This window comes from Pelophylax lessonae, assembly GCF_965119305.1.
Source record: "Pelophylax lessonae genome assembly, chromosome: 2".
In the NCBI taxonomy this organism is placed as follows: Eukaryota; Metazoa; Chordata; class Amphibia; order Anura; family Ranidae; genus Pelophylax; species Pelophylax lessonae.
Window position 1 is genome coordinate 465860487 of NC_138769.1, and position 17679 is coordinate 465878165.

General features: G+C 42.2%; 2 protein-coding genes across 2 annotated transcripts in view; both read left to right on the forward strand.

Annotated features, from left to right (window-relative positions):
* Positions 1–1158: 1158 nt before the first annotated feature.
* LOC309548148 (large ribosomal subunit protein uL14) lies at positions 1159–1581 on the forward strand (the record flags this gene model as incomplete). Its single annotated transcript, XM_082248110.1, has 1 exon — positions 1159–1581. The coding sequence occupies one exon, from the start codon at positions 1159–1161 to the stop codon at positions 1579–1581; it is 423 nt and encodes a 140-aa protein (XP_082104236.1).
* Positions 1582–11131: 9550 nt separating this feature from the next.
* The window catches only part of LOC309547449 (growth hormone-regulated TBC protein 1-like), a 122121-nt gene continuing 115573 nt past the window's right edge, over positions 11132–17679 (forward strand). The window contains exon 1 of the mRNA XM_082247308.1: positions 11132–11226. The gene's annotated coding sequence lies outside the window, so the exon portion shown is untranslated. The remainder of the gene's footprint in view (positions 11227–17679) is intronic.

Here is a 17679-nt window from a genome sequence, read left to right on the forward strand (position 1 = left end):
AACCATTTGGCTTGCCTTAAGGTAAATCATCTTACATATATTTTAAAACAAGTTGCAACTGCCATGTCATTGCCTGCCTCAGACTGAAATGTGATGTCAAATGGCAGGTGTGGCTGCAGTGAGTCATTTTCTATGTACAATTGTATAACTGATGGCTCACATTTCTCATACAGAATACCCATTTACCTGTAAAGAGCCAGACAATGGGGTCACTTTACTAAAGGAGAGCAGTAAGTTCACTTTCATAATGAATTTCCACTAATCTGAGTGAACGAGGACCATAAATGTACGCAGCCTATTGCATTAGGGTGTGCACCCAAAATCTCAATCACGCAGGCGTCTGTGTGTATGTATAATATATATGAATGGTGGATGGTGTCAGTAGAGCTGTGGACATGTCAGTAGGGCAGAGGTTGGTGTCAGTAGAGCAGGGGACGGTGTCAGTTTTTTTTTTTTTTTGTATTATTTTTTACAATTTTATTTTTATATTATTTTTTATAATGTTATTATTATTTTTTTTTTACATTTTTTTATGTTTCATTAAAAGGGATCTTAGGGATCTTTATTTTGGCCATGTGATTGTAATGTTTAAATCTCTTTGAACTTGCTAAAAATTTCTGTAACAGTTTTAAAAATAAGTTAGCTTAGTGTGCTAGCTTTGTGAATTGAGTCTAAGGTGTGCAAAGTCTCAGGACTGGTTCACACCTATGCGTTTTGCCTGAAATAAGTGACACTTAGATTATAAATTCATTTAATATGGTAATCCCTTCACCAGTTATTCTTTGGGGATTTTTTACTAAAGGCAAATAGCTGATCACTCTGAAGGGGATTTTCCCTTAGTTTATTCAATGTGGTGAAAATTCTTTCTGCAAAGTAATCTTTCACCAAATGACGTGCAAGGGAAAAAAAGGAGCTTCATCTCATTTACTAAACTCGGCACAAGACCCAGAAGATAGCTGCAATTGCTGCAAAAGCAGTGCCTACCACAGTGGTTTCCAGCTTCCATAGGAATCCCACAAGCATGGTATATATATATATACATATATATATATATATATATATATATATATATACACACACCTACATTGGTCCAAGTTATGTAAAAATTGCCATACCTAAACTTCAAAAAAATGTATGCAGCTCTTTCCGGCAACCAAGATGTCTAAGAGGGGACGCGGAGGTTCTTCTGGTGCGAAGTTTCGCATCTCCCTCGGTCTACCTGTGGGAGCTGTCATTAACTGTGCTGATAACACCGGTGCCAAGAATTTGTACATCATTTCTGTTAAAGGAATTAAAGGACGCCTGAACAGATTGCCAGCTGCCGGTGTTGGTGACATGGTGATGGCCACAGTTAAAAAAGGAAAACCTGAACTTCGGAAAAAAGTGCATCCTGCAGTGGTAATAAGACAACGAAAATCATACCGGAGAAAAGATGGTGTGTTCTTGTATTTTGAAGACAATGCGGGGGTGATAGTGAATAACAAAGGAGAAATGAAAGGTTCAGCTATAACAGGCCCGGTGGCAAAAGAATGTGCAGACCTGTGGCCCAGGATCGCCTCAAATGCTGGAAGCATTGCCTGAACATGCCATCTGTTTGTAAAATAAAGTTCTTGTTACAAAGATGTTTTTTTTTTTTTTTTATTCATTTTAGTATAGAACTGCGCTAAGGCCTTTTCATGAAGCTATATTTTTTGCAAACAAATGAGTGCTCATACGTGCAATGTGTGCGCTATCATTAACTGCCACAAAATTCTGGAAAATCTCTATATAAAGTGCCTTGTGCAATATATACCAACCCAAATCATCAAAAAAAAAAATACCAAATTCATCAAATGCAATATGTGCAAAATGTATTAATACAAATCTCTTTAAATCAATATATACTGAACTGCCCTATGCAATGCAATACTGTATAACATGCATCAGAAAATCAGTGACCATAAATACAAAAAAAAAATCATATGAGCAAAATTTTCCAATAATAATTTGCTCAATAAAGTCCCAAATGCCATAAAAAAAAAAAAATGTATGCATTTTTTTGTAATATTGTATTACAATTAGAAATATATTCTATGAAAGAAGAACCTTAATTTCTTCAGAAATATAATATATTGTATGTCAATCCACTTAAACTGATTACATTTTTTTTATACTCAGTCTATCTTTATAGGTTTTGCATTTGTGTAACACAGCATGTAATGCGATTCTTTTCCATTTGATGTTTTGCCTTGAAACTCACAGTAGTATCTGTTTCTCACATATCCACTTTGTTCCACATTCATTCATCGAGCTTTCAGCACTTCACCTCCTTTATTCACTGTAATTTGAAAATGTTCCTTTCCAAAATGTCACCACTATATATAAAATAATCGCTGGTATTTGATACTTTTACACTTTGTTGTCAGGACTTTACACTGAAACCAGAGTTGAATAATGAAACCGGGGCTCTTATTCATAAACTAGTGTGCCATTTTATTTAAACAAAACTATTCTTTCTTTAGTTGGAAAATAGTCTTTGGTGGAACTCACCTTTAGTAAAACCAAAGCGAGCCACACAAAGTTATTTCAGCAAAATGTACCGATAACTGTGTGGTGTGAGGTTTATTCTGATTAGAGGCTTGATTCCTTAACACTAATGAGTTGTTATAATTATTGTTGAGCGATCGGTTCGGCCCGAGCATGAGTTTGGGCTGGACATTGGCTGTTCACCCATTCGATGAACATCCAAATTATCGGGGCATTCGACTGTTTGTTCGGCCAGCCGATTGACCACAATGCACTGCGCCACTGCACAGTGCATTGGAAGCCCTGATTGGCTTGAGCAATGAAAGTTTTGCCCAATCAGGTAACAGGGCACTGTCAGAGCCATGATTGGAGAAAGCAATGATGACTTTATCCAATCATGGCTCATTGCTCTTTGTCAAACTCCACACTATAAAAGTATTCTTTCAATAGCGGCCATTTGAAGTGTGGTATCAGAGTAGAGAGAGATAGAACAGGACTCTGTTCAGTGCTACTAGAGAGTTAGTGTGCTATTTTGATTATGTAGTGCGACCATTAATTTTTACTTTAGTGTCACTTTAGTGTGAATCAAGTGCTAGTTCAGACAGTGTGAGTGTAGTGACCATTCATTTTTACTTTAGTGTTAATCTGTTTTGTCAGGGCAGGATTACTGCCTTATAGTTCAGTGCGTCAGTGCATGTTTAAAGCAGTATATTTCTGTGCATTACTGCACATTTAACGCAGTATATTTCTGTACATTACTGCACGTTTAATGCTGTACATTTCAGTGCGTTAGTGCACGTTTACCAAAGTATATTTCTGTAAGTTACTGCGCGTTTAACGCAGTATATTTCAGTGCATTAATGCACATTTAACTCAGTATATTTCCGTGCATTAAGTGCCGTTTAATGCAATAAATTTCAATGCTTTACATGCCGTTTAACAAAGTATATTTCTGTACTTTACTGCAGGTTTAACGCAGTATATTTCAGTGTGTTAGTGCACGTTTAACAAAGTATATTTCTGTACCTTACTGCACATTTGAGGCAGTATATTTTTGTGAGTTAGTGCATGTTTAACGCAGTATATTTCTGTGCGTTAGTGCACTTTTAACGCAGCATATTTCTGTACGTACTTCTATCTAAAGTCTGCAGAAAAGACACCAGAATTTATCCAAAACATCTCTAATCTTGTTCCCAGTGCACTACATTGTGGCCTCATCATACAGACTGGCTCCCCAAGCCATTGTTTACAAAATAAAGAAAGCTTGCTGGGAAAATATAATTTTTTTGGCTTTATAAATGCAATTATTTCTGCAGCAGCTTCTATACACAGTACAGATGTGCCACTTTACAGGTAGACTAAGGGAACCCTCCAGGCACTATATTGAAAGGAATATTTCATTTTTATTGTTATTTCTCATTTTTATGCTTTCACATTAAGCAATAGTAAATCACTGCTCATTTAAAAATGATGTTTTTTACAAACTTTTTTTCATTGATACATGTCCCCCAGGGCAGTACCTGGACCCCCATAACCATTGTATGCCCAATTACTTGTATATAAGCCTTCAAAATGGGCACTTTTGATTTTTCGGGTCCTATAGACTTCAATGGGGTTTGTATTTGGTTCCGAACTTTCGCGATGTTCGAATGTTCTGGTGCGAACCGAACAAGGGGTCGTTCTTACCATCTCTAGTTATAATACTACCTATTTTATCTCACGATAGAATAAAAATGCTCAATTTACAAACATAAATGTCATTCAGATGTATATCTTTATTTTTTGCATGTAAAGTTAAACAGTTTTCTCTCAAGAGCCCTAATTTCTCAAAAAAAAAAAAAAAAATATTTTATCTCATGAAGTGTTTTTATCACTATCACAAACACAGCTCATTTTCCTTCTCTCCTACATAGACATCTATAGACATTCTCAGTTACCACCACTCTGAAGCTGGTGTTATTTTAAGAGGTGATAACCTGTAAGGTAAGCTTTGTGAATCAAGCCTTGGGTGTCATTTATATGGATTGCTTAGGTCAGGGGAGCTCAACCTTTTGAGGAGCTTGGCCCACTTAAGGGATTTGGTAACAGGTCGGGGGGGGGGGGGGGGGGCTACAATGAAATGAAATGGTTCAGAATTTCGAAACTTTGATTTTGAATAGCATAATGAACATTTTTAACAACAATCAGGATCATCATTTTCCGTGGGACCATACCTCGTTAGATGTTTACCCACTCTTACATCTTGCGAGTGTGGTGTACTTTCTAAAAGCGCACCAAAACTCCTGCACCACCCGAAACCCACAGGATATAATAGAGGTCTATGGCTCAGTGCAGCAAGTGAACTGCGCTGTACATGCTGATCAGTGTGAACGCAGCCCAATAACCTTTTTTTAAAATAGCTAATACGCCTATTGCAAAACTATGTGTTTAATAGGTAACATGCCTATTGCAAAACTATGTGATTAATACTTTAAGCTGGCATCACTAGGCTGTTAGAAAGGTTCCTGTTCTGGGCAGAGTGATACCAAATACACTTCACCTGGGACAGGAGTCGGCACTACAGAGGAATTGCTCGCTTATGCAGCTCCTGCTCCCTCCGCAGCCACTTCCTCTGGTGCCGGCTCCATCCACTCTGATGCTTTGTAATGGCAGGTCGACAACCTGTGACCTGAGCTTGCCAACCTGGCCATCCCAGAGTATGAGATCTTGGGCCACATCAGAAGGCCACCAGGTGAGCACCCCTGGCTTACGTGGTCTCCCAAAATAGAAAGGCGCTGGTCAATAGAAATGTAAAAGTTTGCCCCAAGCTGGGATTCAACTTGAACTTACAATTTGCTTTATTGTTAAATTATATTTACCCAATGAACTGGTAAGGATGTGTAAAGGACAATTTAGTCTGTTCACTTTCAGCACCACTTCTCCATCACTTGGCTGCATCCAAAAAATCTGGTCTTCTAACACAACATTTTTTTTTTAATGATGTCATGGGGGAGGGGGGGGGGGGGTTCTGCCACTTTGCTGCTTGAAGGTGAAATGGTAAGTGTTCTTCTCAACCACTTTTACCACATCATGTACACTTCCATGAATGCTGAATCACTGTTAAAGCAAATTTTCCATTATTACCTCATCTCTACTATGATGTTTATTGCTTTAAAATCTAGCTATCTTCTTTAAGGATAATGAACAAAGTGTGGGGTGGATCATTAGCCAGGTATTTTGAGTTCTCTAAACTACAAGTAGTTTACATTTGTGTCTCTCTTCCAATAGGCCATAGTCCAGGTGCTATTCTTACAGTTGGGCTTTCCCATTAACCTCTTTGGAGCATCAATTTGGTGCACAAGTACTGAGAAATGAGTAAACAGTGAGCATTGCAGCTGAAACCCAGGCAGTGTAAAGCGAGGATGCACTGAATCTGAGTTTTGTCTTTGGGTAAACTACTTAAGAGAAGGAAGGAATGACTGCAGAAGCTGCTAACTCTGGTTGCCATTTTGAAATGGCACTAGGAAAAAATTGCTGCTCTCCCTCCACCATTTTAAATAGTGCCTGGAACTCAAGTGGTTGGAGGAATACCCTGGGTGGCCTACTCACTTTGTGACTGGTAGATTTCCTTCCTCAAGAGACAGCATGTTGGCATCTATGGTGTGGCATAGTATCTTGTAATGTGGTTTGGCATAGAAACCTGAAGTGTGAATGATTGTGTCCTCACCTCTTAAGTAGTTGGGTTCCTTCAACCTGGGAGAGATTGACACCATTGGTTTGCTCCCCTATTGGACGGTGAGCATGCCTGCTCTTTGGAGCTGGGGCAATAAAGAATAGTCATTGGTTGCCTAAGAGAAAATAAAACTATGGAGACTTCAGTCATATTTGAACTTTGAAGTTAGGAATTGCTGTTGGTATTTTGAGCAGAGTAAAAAGTGAAAGTTAACTACATTTGTGTGGACATTGATTACTCCTTATCATAATAAAAGAACACCTGATCTGAAGGTAATGCAGTAGGGTATAGACTTTGGCAAGGCTACTAAGAGGTAGAGTGCAGAGATGATAGGGACCACTGGAAAAGCAGCCAGGACTGGAAAACCTGGGTATAATCAGCCAGCTTTGGAAGTTTTGGTGCTGGGAAGGGGATGTCTCCCTCCAGGGCAGCCCAGATAAAGACAGAGAAAGAGAGAGTGAGTTGTGTGATCTGCTGTTCACAAGAGAGAGAACCATTGGTGGAGTGCTGATAAACTCCTGATGATGTCCTTTATATAACAAACTAGAGGGATCAGTGGAAGGGTATAAGCTGGAGGATTAGTGAGACATGTTCATGGTAAAGGGATAGCATACACAGTTGGTCATACCAAGAGGGGAGTAAGGTTCAAGAGTTTGTGAGACCCATTTGGAGACCTGTGGTGTTAGATTCTTGTAGATAGAAGCATCTGGAAAAGAAATCCCCATTTGCTGTAACGTATTTGCCACTAGAGAAGGCTTTCATTATAATGTGGTGCGGTTATACGGTCAGTTTCTGAGTAAAATCTATTTACTTCTGGAGCTTCTGAGGCTTTCTAAAGCAGCTGCATGGTCCATGGGTTGCTTGACAGCAATGACGCTGCACCTCTGGAACTCTCCTGGGGAGAAGGAACCCTGCTCTTCAGTGACTTTTTTTTCCATTCCAGCCCCCTACTAGACACTTCTCTCCAGTGATTGTCTGGAACCCCATAAATATTTGGGCTGGTTGATTTGAATCACCCACCCTAAGCTTTAGAAACTTCTTTTAGGGGCAGGGGGTAGCAATCAGTCTCTCAGCCAGTGAGACCCTCAACAGGCCAGAAAAAAAATTACTTCTCCCTTCGACTAAAACGAAAATGTATTACAACTAGTTGCAATTTTATGTGTTAATACGCATTAAGCATTTGGCTGCTGAGCAGAGTCCCGGAGGGAGGGTGACGGCTGTCTCCTCCTCTGTAGCAGTGGCACGTGGTCACAGGCAGGCAGACTGGGGACCAGGAAGGAAGGAGCTGAACCAGAGGTCCATGAGAGCTGACTGGAGGGGTTGAGACACTGGAGACCCTCGAAAAACCGTATCGTGAGTACAGGGGATGGTGTCTATGGGGCCTGACCTGAGGGGGGCCACCCCAGTGTAGGATAGCCAGAGGATGGGTGTCAGCAGTTGGAGTGAAAGGGGGCACTAGGAGTGTATATTCATCCTAACAAGTAATCCTAAATTCATCTAAGTGGCAAGGTGAATCAGCAGCCTGGCTGCATCTTCAGACAGGAGTCCTCATCTATTGTGAATAGTTAAAGTTGGAGTATCCCACTCTTCCCTTCTCCCATCCCTAATTTTAATAAAACCACATAAACAACTACATCCCCTAGACTGTTCATTAACTGGGCCAGAGAGTAAAGAGTTAAATTGTGCATGCTGCTGTTGCTAACGGTAACCCAGGGGGACCTGAAGGTATAATATCCAGCAGTCCTCAAGGGGGCAGTGCTACAAAAGTAGTTGGGAGCAGAGGAACTACTGCAACTAGCATATAACATTACCCATAATTACGGTACACAGATGCACACCGGAAATATTACAAACTTTATATAAGAAATGATTAAAAACGGTACATACAGTAAATCCAATGAACAAACAGGTATTATCAGCTAAAGGGCCCAACAGGGGTCCTGGTGGAATTGTGCACAACTACCCAGGTATATATACATACTGTAGTTATTAATAGATACCTCCAGATAAATATTGCAGCAATGTCCAGTTGCAAGGGCCCCAGAGGATGACTGCAATGTGGTGTCTGTTTTGGTGTCAGAGACCTAAAAACAAGATCAGCATTAATAGAGAGATCCTCAAGTTGTTGTCCAATCAGCCTGGAACACAGCTTTTCATCAGCAAAAACTGGCATGTGACACTAGAACTCAGAGTCAGCCTATCTACTCTGCATCTTTGTCCCTAGAAGCTTCTAATCTGTCATGCAACCAGACTAAACTAGCTATAGGATTCCAGACCAGAAGGGGAAGGGTTATTTGGAATAACAGGAGCTGCATATAAACTCTTTTGCAACAAATAGGGTTACTCACTACCCAGTAATATACTGGAAGGTGACCACTACACACTGTTTCAGACTTAGTTACCTGGTATAGTGCATGTGAAATGACAACAGTGGGCTAGATGCACTTCTGTCACCAGTATATATATATATATATATATATATATATATATATATATATATATATACAGTATATATATATACACACACAGTATACTTACCCAGAAGTTATGGGCAACATAAGGGCATAAATAAATTATTAACATAGGGCCACTTTCCTAAAAAAATAAATCTGCTTCCTGGTCTGGATTCAGCATGAACAGAACATATGGACTCAAGCTCTCTCTTTACTTCCTCCTTTTGGGGTTTCCAACCCAATAACCCAGAGACAGGAAGTGCTATACATAATTATAAGCAGCACAGCTATTTACAAATACGGACAGTAGAGAGTGGCAGATCCCTACATTATGATTATATTTTGACTGATCAGATTAGGAGATTACGTGGGGAAAACAGAAATGCAGGGCATCCCATCTGAACTGATTGATTATAATCCACTTCCTTGGGTGTGTCATAGTGAAGGTATAGGTTGTTGACTATAGATTGATTATCCCTATCAGAAGAAATTGATCAGAAAATAAATTGATCATTGATCGAAGCCTGTATGGCCACCATAAAGGATGGCCATGTACTGTACAATCTCCTTTATCTATACCAAAATATAATAGACGGACACACCTAAACAACTATTTTAGTTAGTATCATACCAGTTAAGCCAATGGTACATCTAAGGATATTGTAAAAGCAATAGCTCTCCAAACTGTGGTCCAGGGGCCAGGTGCAGTCCTTTGCTTGCTTTTATCCAGCTGTTTCATCCACTAACCCCCAAGATGGGGCACAATTCCTCCCAATGATACTAACGATAGGGCACAATTCCCCCAATGACACCAAAGATGGCGCACAATTCCTCCCAATGACACCAACGATGGGGCACAATTCCTCCCAATGACACCAACGATGGGGCACAATTTCTCCCAATGACACCAATGATGGGGCACAATTTCTCCCAATGACACCAATGATGGGGGCACAATTTCTCCCAATGACACCAACAATGGGGCACATTTCCTCCCAATGATACCAACGATAGGGCACAATTCCTCCCAATGACACCAAGGATGGGGCATTTATGCTTCCAATGACACCATCGATGGGGCACAATTTCTCTCAAAGACACCAACGATGGGGTACGGTTCCTCCGAATGACACCAACGATAGGGCACAATTCCTCCCAATGACACCAACGATGGGGCACATATGCTCCCAATGATACCAACGATGGGGCACAATTTCTCTCAAAGACACCAACGATGGGGCACGGTTCCTCCCAATGATACCAACGATAGGGCACAATTCCTCCGAATGACACTAACGATGGGGCACATATGCTCCCAATGACAGCAACGATGGGGCACAATTCCTCGCAATGACACCAAGGATTAGGCACAATTTCTCTCAAAGACACCTATGATGGGGCACAATTTCTCCCAATGACACCAACGATGGGGCACAATTCCTCCCAATGACACCAACGATGGGGCACAATTTCTCTCAATGACACCAAGGATTGGGCACAATTTCTCTTAAAGAAACCAATGATGGGGCACAATTCCTCCCAATGACACCAACGATGGGGCACAAATTCTCTCAAAGATACCAATGATGGGGCACAATTTCTCCCAATGACACCAACGATGGGGCACAATTTCTCCCAATGACACCAATGATGGGGCACAATTCCTTCCAATGACACCAACGATGGGGCACAATTTCTCTCAAAGACACCAATGATGGGGCACAATTTCTCTCAAAGACACCAACGATGGGGCACAATTCCTCCCAATGACACCAATGATGGGGCACAATTTCTCCCAATGACACCAATGATGGGGCACAATTTCTCCCAATGACACCAATGATGGGGCACCATTTCTCCCAATGACACAGTGATGGGGCACGGTTCCTCTAACTGACTTCAAAGATGGGGCACTGTTTACTCCCACTGATACCGGGCCATTTTCTACTCCAGATGGCCACAGTCCAGACCCCTAAGGTGAAGGATAGGAGAGTTTCTCTGTATTTGCATCTCCATTATCCAGAAGTCAAGAACAATCTGCTATCAGGACACAGATTGCAATATATAAATAAAAATAAACAGCCATTATATTATATAAAGGAAGTACTGTCTGCATGGGCACTTTACCACCATAAGAACATAAATGGTGGCAGTACTCCCTGTGTTATATATGAATTGATGTAAAATATCATCAGCAGTGTGTGCCTTGCTCCCTGTAGAACACAATACCACCCAGCACTTTATGAAAGAGATCTCCGTGCTAGAGATCCCTGTAATCTCCCCTCCCCTCCCCAACTGACAGCCATCAATCACTCCCAAGCACCGGTTTATAATAACTCGTCCCCGCCCACTCAGCACAACACACACGCCCCTTTTCCATTCCTGAATCCACAAGCAGCCCCGCCCCGAGGCCGGATGATTGACAGCAGGCTGTGTGTACGGCGGAGAGTGTAGCGGCGGCGGGGGGATAGAGTGGGGTGCTGTGGATGTGAGATGGACAACGAGGGGAAGTTGTGTGTATGTGAGCGCTAAAACAAAGTCCGGCCAGCTCTACAGGTGAGTCTATGGGGTATAGAAAACACTGGAAAGTTGTGTGCTGGGGCTGAGGTCATTGTGTAAGGACAGGTGCACGAGCTGCGTGACTACATGAGGAGCCTGGGAAGTGAGAGCTGGGCGTGGGGACACGGGGTCACTCCTAGCTTGTGTGCTATTCCTGGGGGAACCCACAGTTATTTGTCAGAGCTCATATCATCTCAACTCTGTTAGTGGGTTATTCCTAGCTCCTGTGTATTCCTATGTTACTGTGTGATCTAATCTGTGCTATCCAATCTGTACATAGAACATCCATGTATCCCCATGTGATCCTAATCTGTACATAGAACATCCATGTATCCCCATGTGATCCTAATCTGTACATAGAACATCCATGTATCCCCATGTGATCCTAATCTGTACATAGAACATCCATGTACCCCCATGTGCGATCCTAATCTGTACATATAACATCCATGTACTCCTGTGCAATCCTAATCTGTACATAGAACATCCATGTATCCCCATGTGATCCTAATCTGTACATAGAACATCCATGTACCCCCATGTGCGATCCTAATCTGTACATATAACATCCATGTACTCCTGTGCAATCCTAATCTGTACATATAACATCCATGTATCCCCATGTGATCCTAATCTGTACATAGAACATCCATGTATCCCCATGTGATCCTAATCTGTACATAGAACATCCATGTACCCCCATGTGCGATCCTAATCTGTACATATAACATCCATGTACTCCTGTGCAATCCTAATCTGTACATAGAACATCCATGTACCCCCATGTGATCCTAATCTGTACATAGAACATCCATGTACCCCCATGTGCGATCCTAATCTGTACATATAACATCCATGTACTCCTGTGCAATCCTAATCTGTACATAGAACATCCATGTACCCCCCGTGTGATCCTAATCTGTACATGTAGCATCCATGTACCCCCATGCGATCCTAATCTGTACATATAGCATCCATGTATCCCCCGTGCGATCCTAATCTGTACATATAGCATCCATGTACCCCCCGTGTGATCCTAATCTGTACATATAGCATCCATGTACCCCCTTTGCGATCCTAATCTGTACATATAACATCCATGTACCCCCGTGCGATCCTAATCTGTACATAGAACATCCATGTATCCCCCGTGCGATCCTAATCTGTACATATAGCATCCATGTACCCCCTGTGCGATCCTAATCTGTACATATAGCATCCATGTACCCCCTGTGCGATCCTAATCTGTACATAGAACATCCATGTACCCCCCGTGCGATCCTAATCTGTACATAGAACATCCATGAACCCCCCGTGCGATCCTAATCTGTACATAGAACATCCATGTACCCCCCGTGAGATCCTAATCTGTACATAGAACATCCATGTACCCCCCGTGAGATCCTAATCTGTACATAGAACATCCATGTACCCCCCGTGAGATCCTAATCTGTACATATAGCATCCATGTACCCCCCGTGAGATCCTAATCTGTACATATAGCATCCATGTACCCCCGTGAGATCCTAATCTGTACATATAGCATCCATGTACCCCCGTGCGATCCTAATCTGTACATATAGCATCCATGTACCCCCGTGCGATCCTAATCTGTACATATAGCATCCATGTACCCCCGTGCGATCCTAATCTGTACATATAGCATCCATGTACCCCCGTGCGATCCTAATCTGTACATATAGCATCCATGTACCCCTGTGCGATCCTAATCTGTACATATAGCATCCATGTACCCCTGTGCGATCCTAATCTGTACATATCACATCCATGTACTCCAGTGCGATCCTAATCTGTACATATAACATCCATGTACCCCCCCATGCGATCCTAATCTGTACATATAACATCCATGTACCCCATGTACCCCCCCATGCGATCCTAATCTGTACATATAACATCCATGTACCCCCGTGCGATCCTAATCTGTACATAGAACATCCATGTACCCCCGTGCGATCCTAATCTGTACATAGAACATCCATGTACCCCCATGCGATCCTAATCTGTACATAGAACATCCATGTATCCCCCGTGCGATCCTAATCTGTACATAGAACATCCATGTACCCCCATGCGATCCTAATCTGTACATAGAACATCCATGTACCCCCCCATGCGATCCTAATCTGTACATAGAACATCCATGTACCCCCCCATGCGATCCTAATCTGTACATAGAACATCCATGTACCCCCCGTGCGATCCTAATCTGTACATAGAACATCCATGTATCCCCCGTGCGATCCTAATCTGTACATAGAACATCCACGCATTAGCCCTTGTTCACATTGGAGTGACTTGTCATGCAATTTGACAGGTCGCATCCTATTGTTAGCAATGGCCATTTATAAATTGATGCAACGCTGACTTTGCGGTGCCGCATCGATTTGAAAAGTATTTCCTGCACTACTTTTGCTGATTTTTCTGGTGTGACTTTAATAGTCATCTGTACATGAAGCCACACAGATTTCTTCAAAGTCACCCTCGATGTCGCACTGGCATGCAGCTTCGAAATTGTGCAGTTTCAGATGAAGTCGCATGATTTCAAAGCTGCAGTTAATGTGAACTAGGGCTTACTGTGAAATTGAATCTGTATATATAAGATCCATGTATTACCGTGCAATCTTAACAGAGATTCTACTAGTCTGTACATTTACACTGATCAGCCATAACATTATGACCGCTGACAGGTAAAGTATATAATTACAATGACATCTAAAAATGGATGGGATATATTAGGCAGCAAGTAAACATGTTGTCTCTGAAGTTGATGTGTTGAAATCATAAAAAAAAAAAAAGTTGGCAAGCGTAAAGATTAGAGTGACTTTGACAAGGGCCAAATTATAATGGGGTGATGACTGCAGCTCTTGTTCCTGGTCTGCAGTGGTCAGGATCTACCAAAAGTGGTCCAAGGAAGAAACACCGGCCAACCGGAGACAGTATGGTGGACAGCCAAGGCTCATCGATGCACTTGGGGAGTGAAGGCTGGCCTGTGTAGTCCAACCCAATAGAAGAGCTACTGTAGCTCTGATTGCTGAAAATGGTAATGCTGGTTTTGATAGAAAGATGCCAGAACACAAAGCGCATTGTAGTTTATTGCGTTTGGGGCTGTGTAGCCACAGACTGGTCAGGGTGCCAATCGTCTGTGGCCAGGGTATTCCTTACATGTATACATGCTGCTGCAGGGAGTAGAATGCCCTGGCTGCAGATAATGGGTCTGTACAGGTGACAGCATCCTGGCAGGCTTGCGTACATTTATTTATATTCTAGTCCGAATACACCCAAGTTCATCACTACTCATTCATGAAGTGTTGCAGAATGTTTGGATCCTAGTCCGAACCCATGTGTGCAAATCCACCAGTTAACTGTCCCCTGTATTGCACCAATCATCTGTGGCTAGGGCATTTCACACCCTGCAGCCACACCACACAAGAGGCATGTATATGTGCAGAGAATGCCCTAGCCACTGATGATTGGCCGAATACAGGAGAGAGCTACCTTTCAGACTCACTGGGATCAGGCTAGGACAAGAACATGCCCAATCTCATTCCTATTCCTCAAACACCATTTTGCCAAATCTAAAGTCTGATTGTTCAAAGATTGCATGGTCTGTAATGCATATGTTGACCTTAACCACCTCAGTTCAGTGCCACAGCCGAAAAAGACGCTACAGCATGGCTCTCTTGTTCTGGGAAGGCATCCATGGACATCCTCCCAAAAACATGCCTCCTGCTAATCGGGTGCACTCTGCGACCTTCAGACACAGCTGATCACAGATTGAGGTGAAGGGCCAATCACAGCGGCCCTTTACCATGTGATCAGGTGGGTCCAATCACAGCTGGTCACATGTAAACAAACTTGCCGGTTATTAGCATTACTTTCCTGTGTGGGGAAAGGTGAGCCAATAACCGGCAAGGCTGTCAGGGGCACTATCACACTGATAATCAGGGCACTTATCAGTGCCCTGATTATCAATGCAGCCTCACCAGTGCCCATCAGGGAAAAAGAAAAAAAAATTACTTATTTGCTAAATTTTATAACCAAAACTAAAACTTTTTTTTTTTTTTTCAAAGTTTTCGGTCTTTTTTTTTTTTGTTTGGCAAAAAGTTAAAAACCCCAGGGGTGAATAAATACAACCAAAAAAATAAAAATCTATGTCTCAATAAATAAAAATTCCATCTGGATAGAGTGTTACATGACCATGCAATTGTTGTTCAAAGTGCAATGGCACTGAATAGTGAAAATTAGGCTGGGCAGGAAGCGGGTGAAAGTACCCAATATTAAAGTGGATAAGTAGAAGTGTAATGAAGCATTGAACTCTTCTGTGGATAAAAAAAAAGGACCTTTTAGGGAAGATTAAGAGCCAGTTCACATATATGAAACGAAAGACATCTTATGTGATGTCTGTGTGATGCAAATTTAGCCATACAGATTGTATGGCTAAATTCGCATCGCATTCGGTCACAACTCGCACAGGACCCTTTTTTGGGTCCACACCAGAATCTGATCCCATGGGTGTTCACACCAGTGCAATCCGATTCATGTCGGAACAGACAGTTCACACTGCGATATGCAAACTGATCTGGGGGTGTCGTTAACTTTGTATTGATACCCCCATCGATTTGCATATAGCAGTGTGAACTGCCTGCGAGTTGAATGCGATGCAGGAACCTACAGTAGATTTGCAGGGTTCCCGCATTGCATATGTGCAAACTGGGACTGATACAAGAGAAGTATTACTATGCATAATTCATCCCTACAGACACTGAGAATTACACCCAGTGAATCAGAAGCATTATTGTGTCATGTCTATTTATAAATAAGGAAACTATATTGTTACTTTGCAACATTCCATTTTGTAGCAGAGGTTAATCCTGGCAACAAATCCCTAATACCAGCAATTGTGTAACTAGCTATTTAATCCCTATAGTCACTGGTGATTTGCTGCTGCGGGTTAAACCAGTGCTGCATCATTAGGCTGATGACACAGGGGCGATTCTGCCACTAGAGACAAATCACCAATCGCAGGTTTAGTAAAAGGTTGCTTGTGTGGTCCTATGGAATCATTCCCACCGTAGCCAGATGAAGTGAGATGTCGCTCTGTCCTTGGCCCAAACGCTGCTAAATCTCAATGGTCAGTGATGGGAATGACATCTCACTTCCTCAGCTACAGAGGGAGTGATTCCACAGAGACAAACGTAGAGCCTCTTAGTGATCCTGCCATTGGTGATTTCAACAAAGCTACAGGAATGCTTTCAGCAGAGTCTCCCATCTGACATAAGTCTAATGGGCCATACACACTATACAATTGTCTTTAGATTTACCAAAAACATATAATATGAGGTCAAATCTAAACCCTTTCAGTTTGTATGCAATCTGGCAGGCCCTTGCACTACATAGTTGAAGGTAAATCTAAGCCCCCGTTCACACTAAGGCGACCTGTGAGGCGACCTGGTCGCCTCACAGGTCGCCGCAGGTCTCCTCCCATAGGGAAGCTGCGGACCCGTTCTAATAGGAGCGACACAAGTGGCTCCGACTTAGAAAAAGGGTCCGGAGCTTCTTTGGGGCGACCAGGAGGCGACCGCCATAGACTTCAATGTTATGAAGTCCGTGGCGGCCGCTCCGAGGTCGCGGCGCGCTGCTCGCACCGCGATCTCGGAGGTCCCCCCGGGAAGTAGCGTCGCGTGTATGTGAACCGGGGCTTAAGGAAATCTAACAACAAAAGTTGTATATTGTGTATCCAGCTTTATGCCTAGTGCACACGATGAGAAAATCGGACGGGAAATACCGCTTTTGAAACAATTATACGATACTCTTGACTTAGTACAGAGCATTTCAAGAGACGATCACAACAGTTCATGCAAAATTAATTATTATTAAGGGACAAAAACGACAAACAGAATGAGTGATTTTTATTTAATCAGTACAGTATTCATCTATAAAAAAAAAAATCAAGTGATCAGGACTGTGCATGATTGGAAGCCAAAGAATACATTATAGTAATAACAAAAGTGCAGTGCTAATAATTTAAAACATCATGAATGCAATGACCAAAACCTCATCCAACGGAGTGAGAAAAACATAGAAGAAAATAATAGTGACTGAAGTCCCAAAGAATAAGTGGCTAAATAGTGAAAGTCCAAAAAAAAAAAAAAAAAAAAGCTGAATCCAAAGGAAATAATGTGATCACAATCCTTCCTTCCTTTGACACCCAGGGAATGTGTATAATGGGGACACCACAGTGCACAAGTGCAGGGAGCAGCTTACCAGAGCGCCATGGCTACTCAAATGAATGAGAGAGCCTCGCCAAGTAATAGATCTCAGGGACTCCAAGGGACCATGGGTAGCGCCGTGGAATGGTTAATTCCTTAAGGTAGCTCCGTGATGGTCAGGCAGAGGCGGCTCTCTAATTAGGCAAATTAGGCGGTC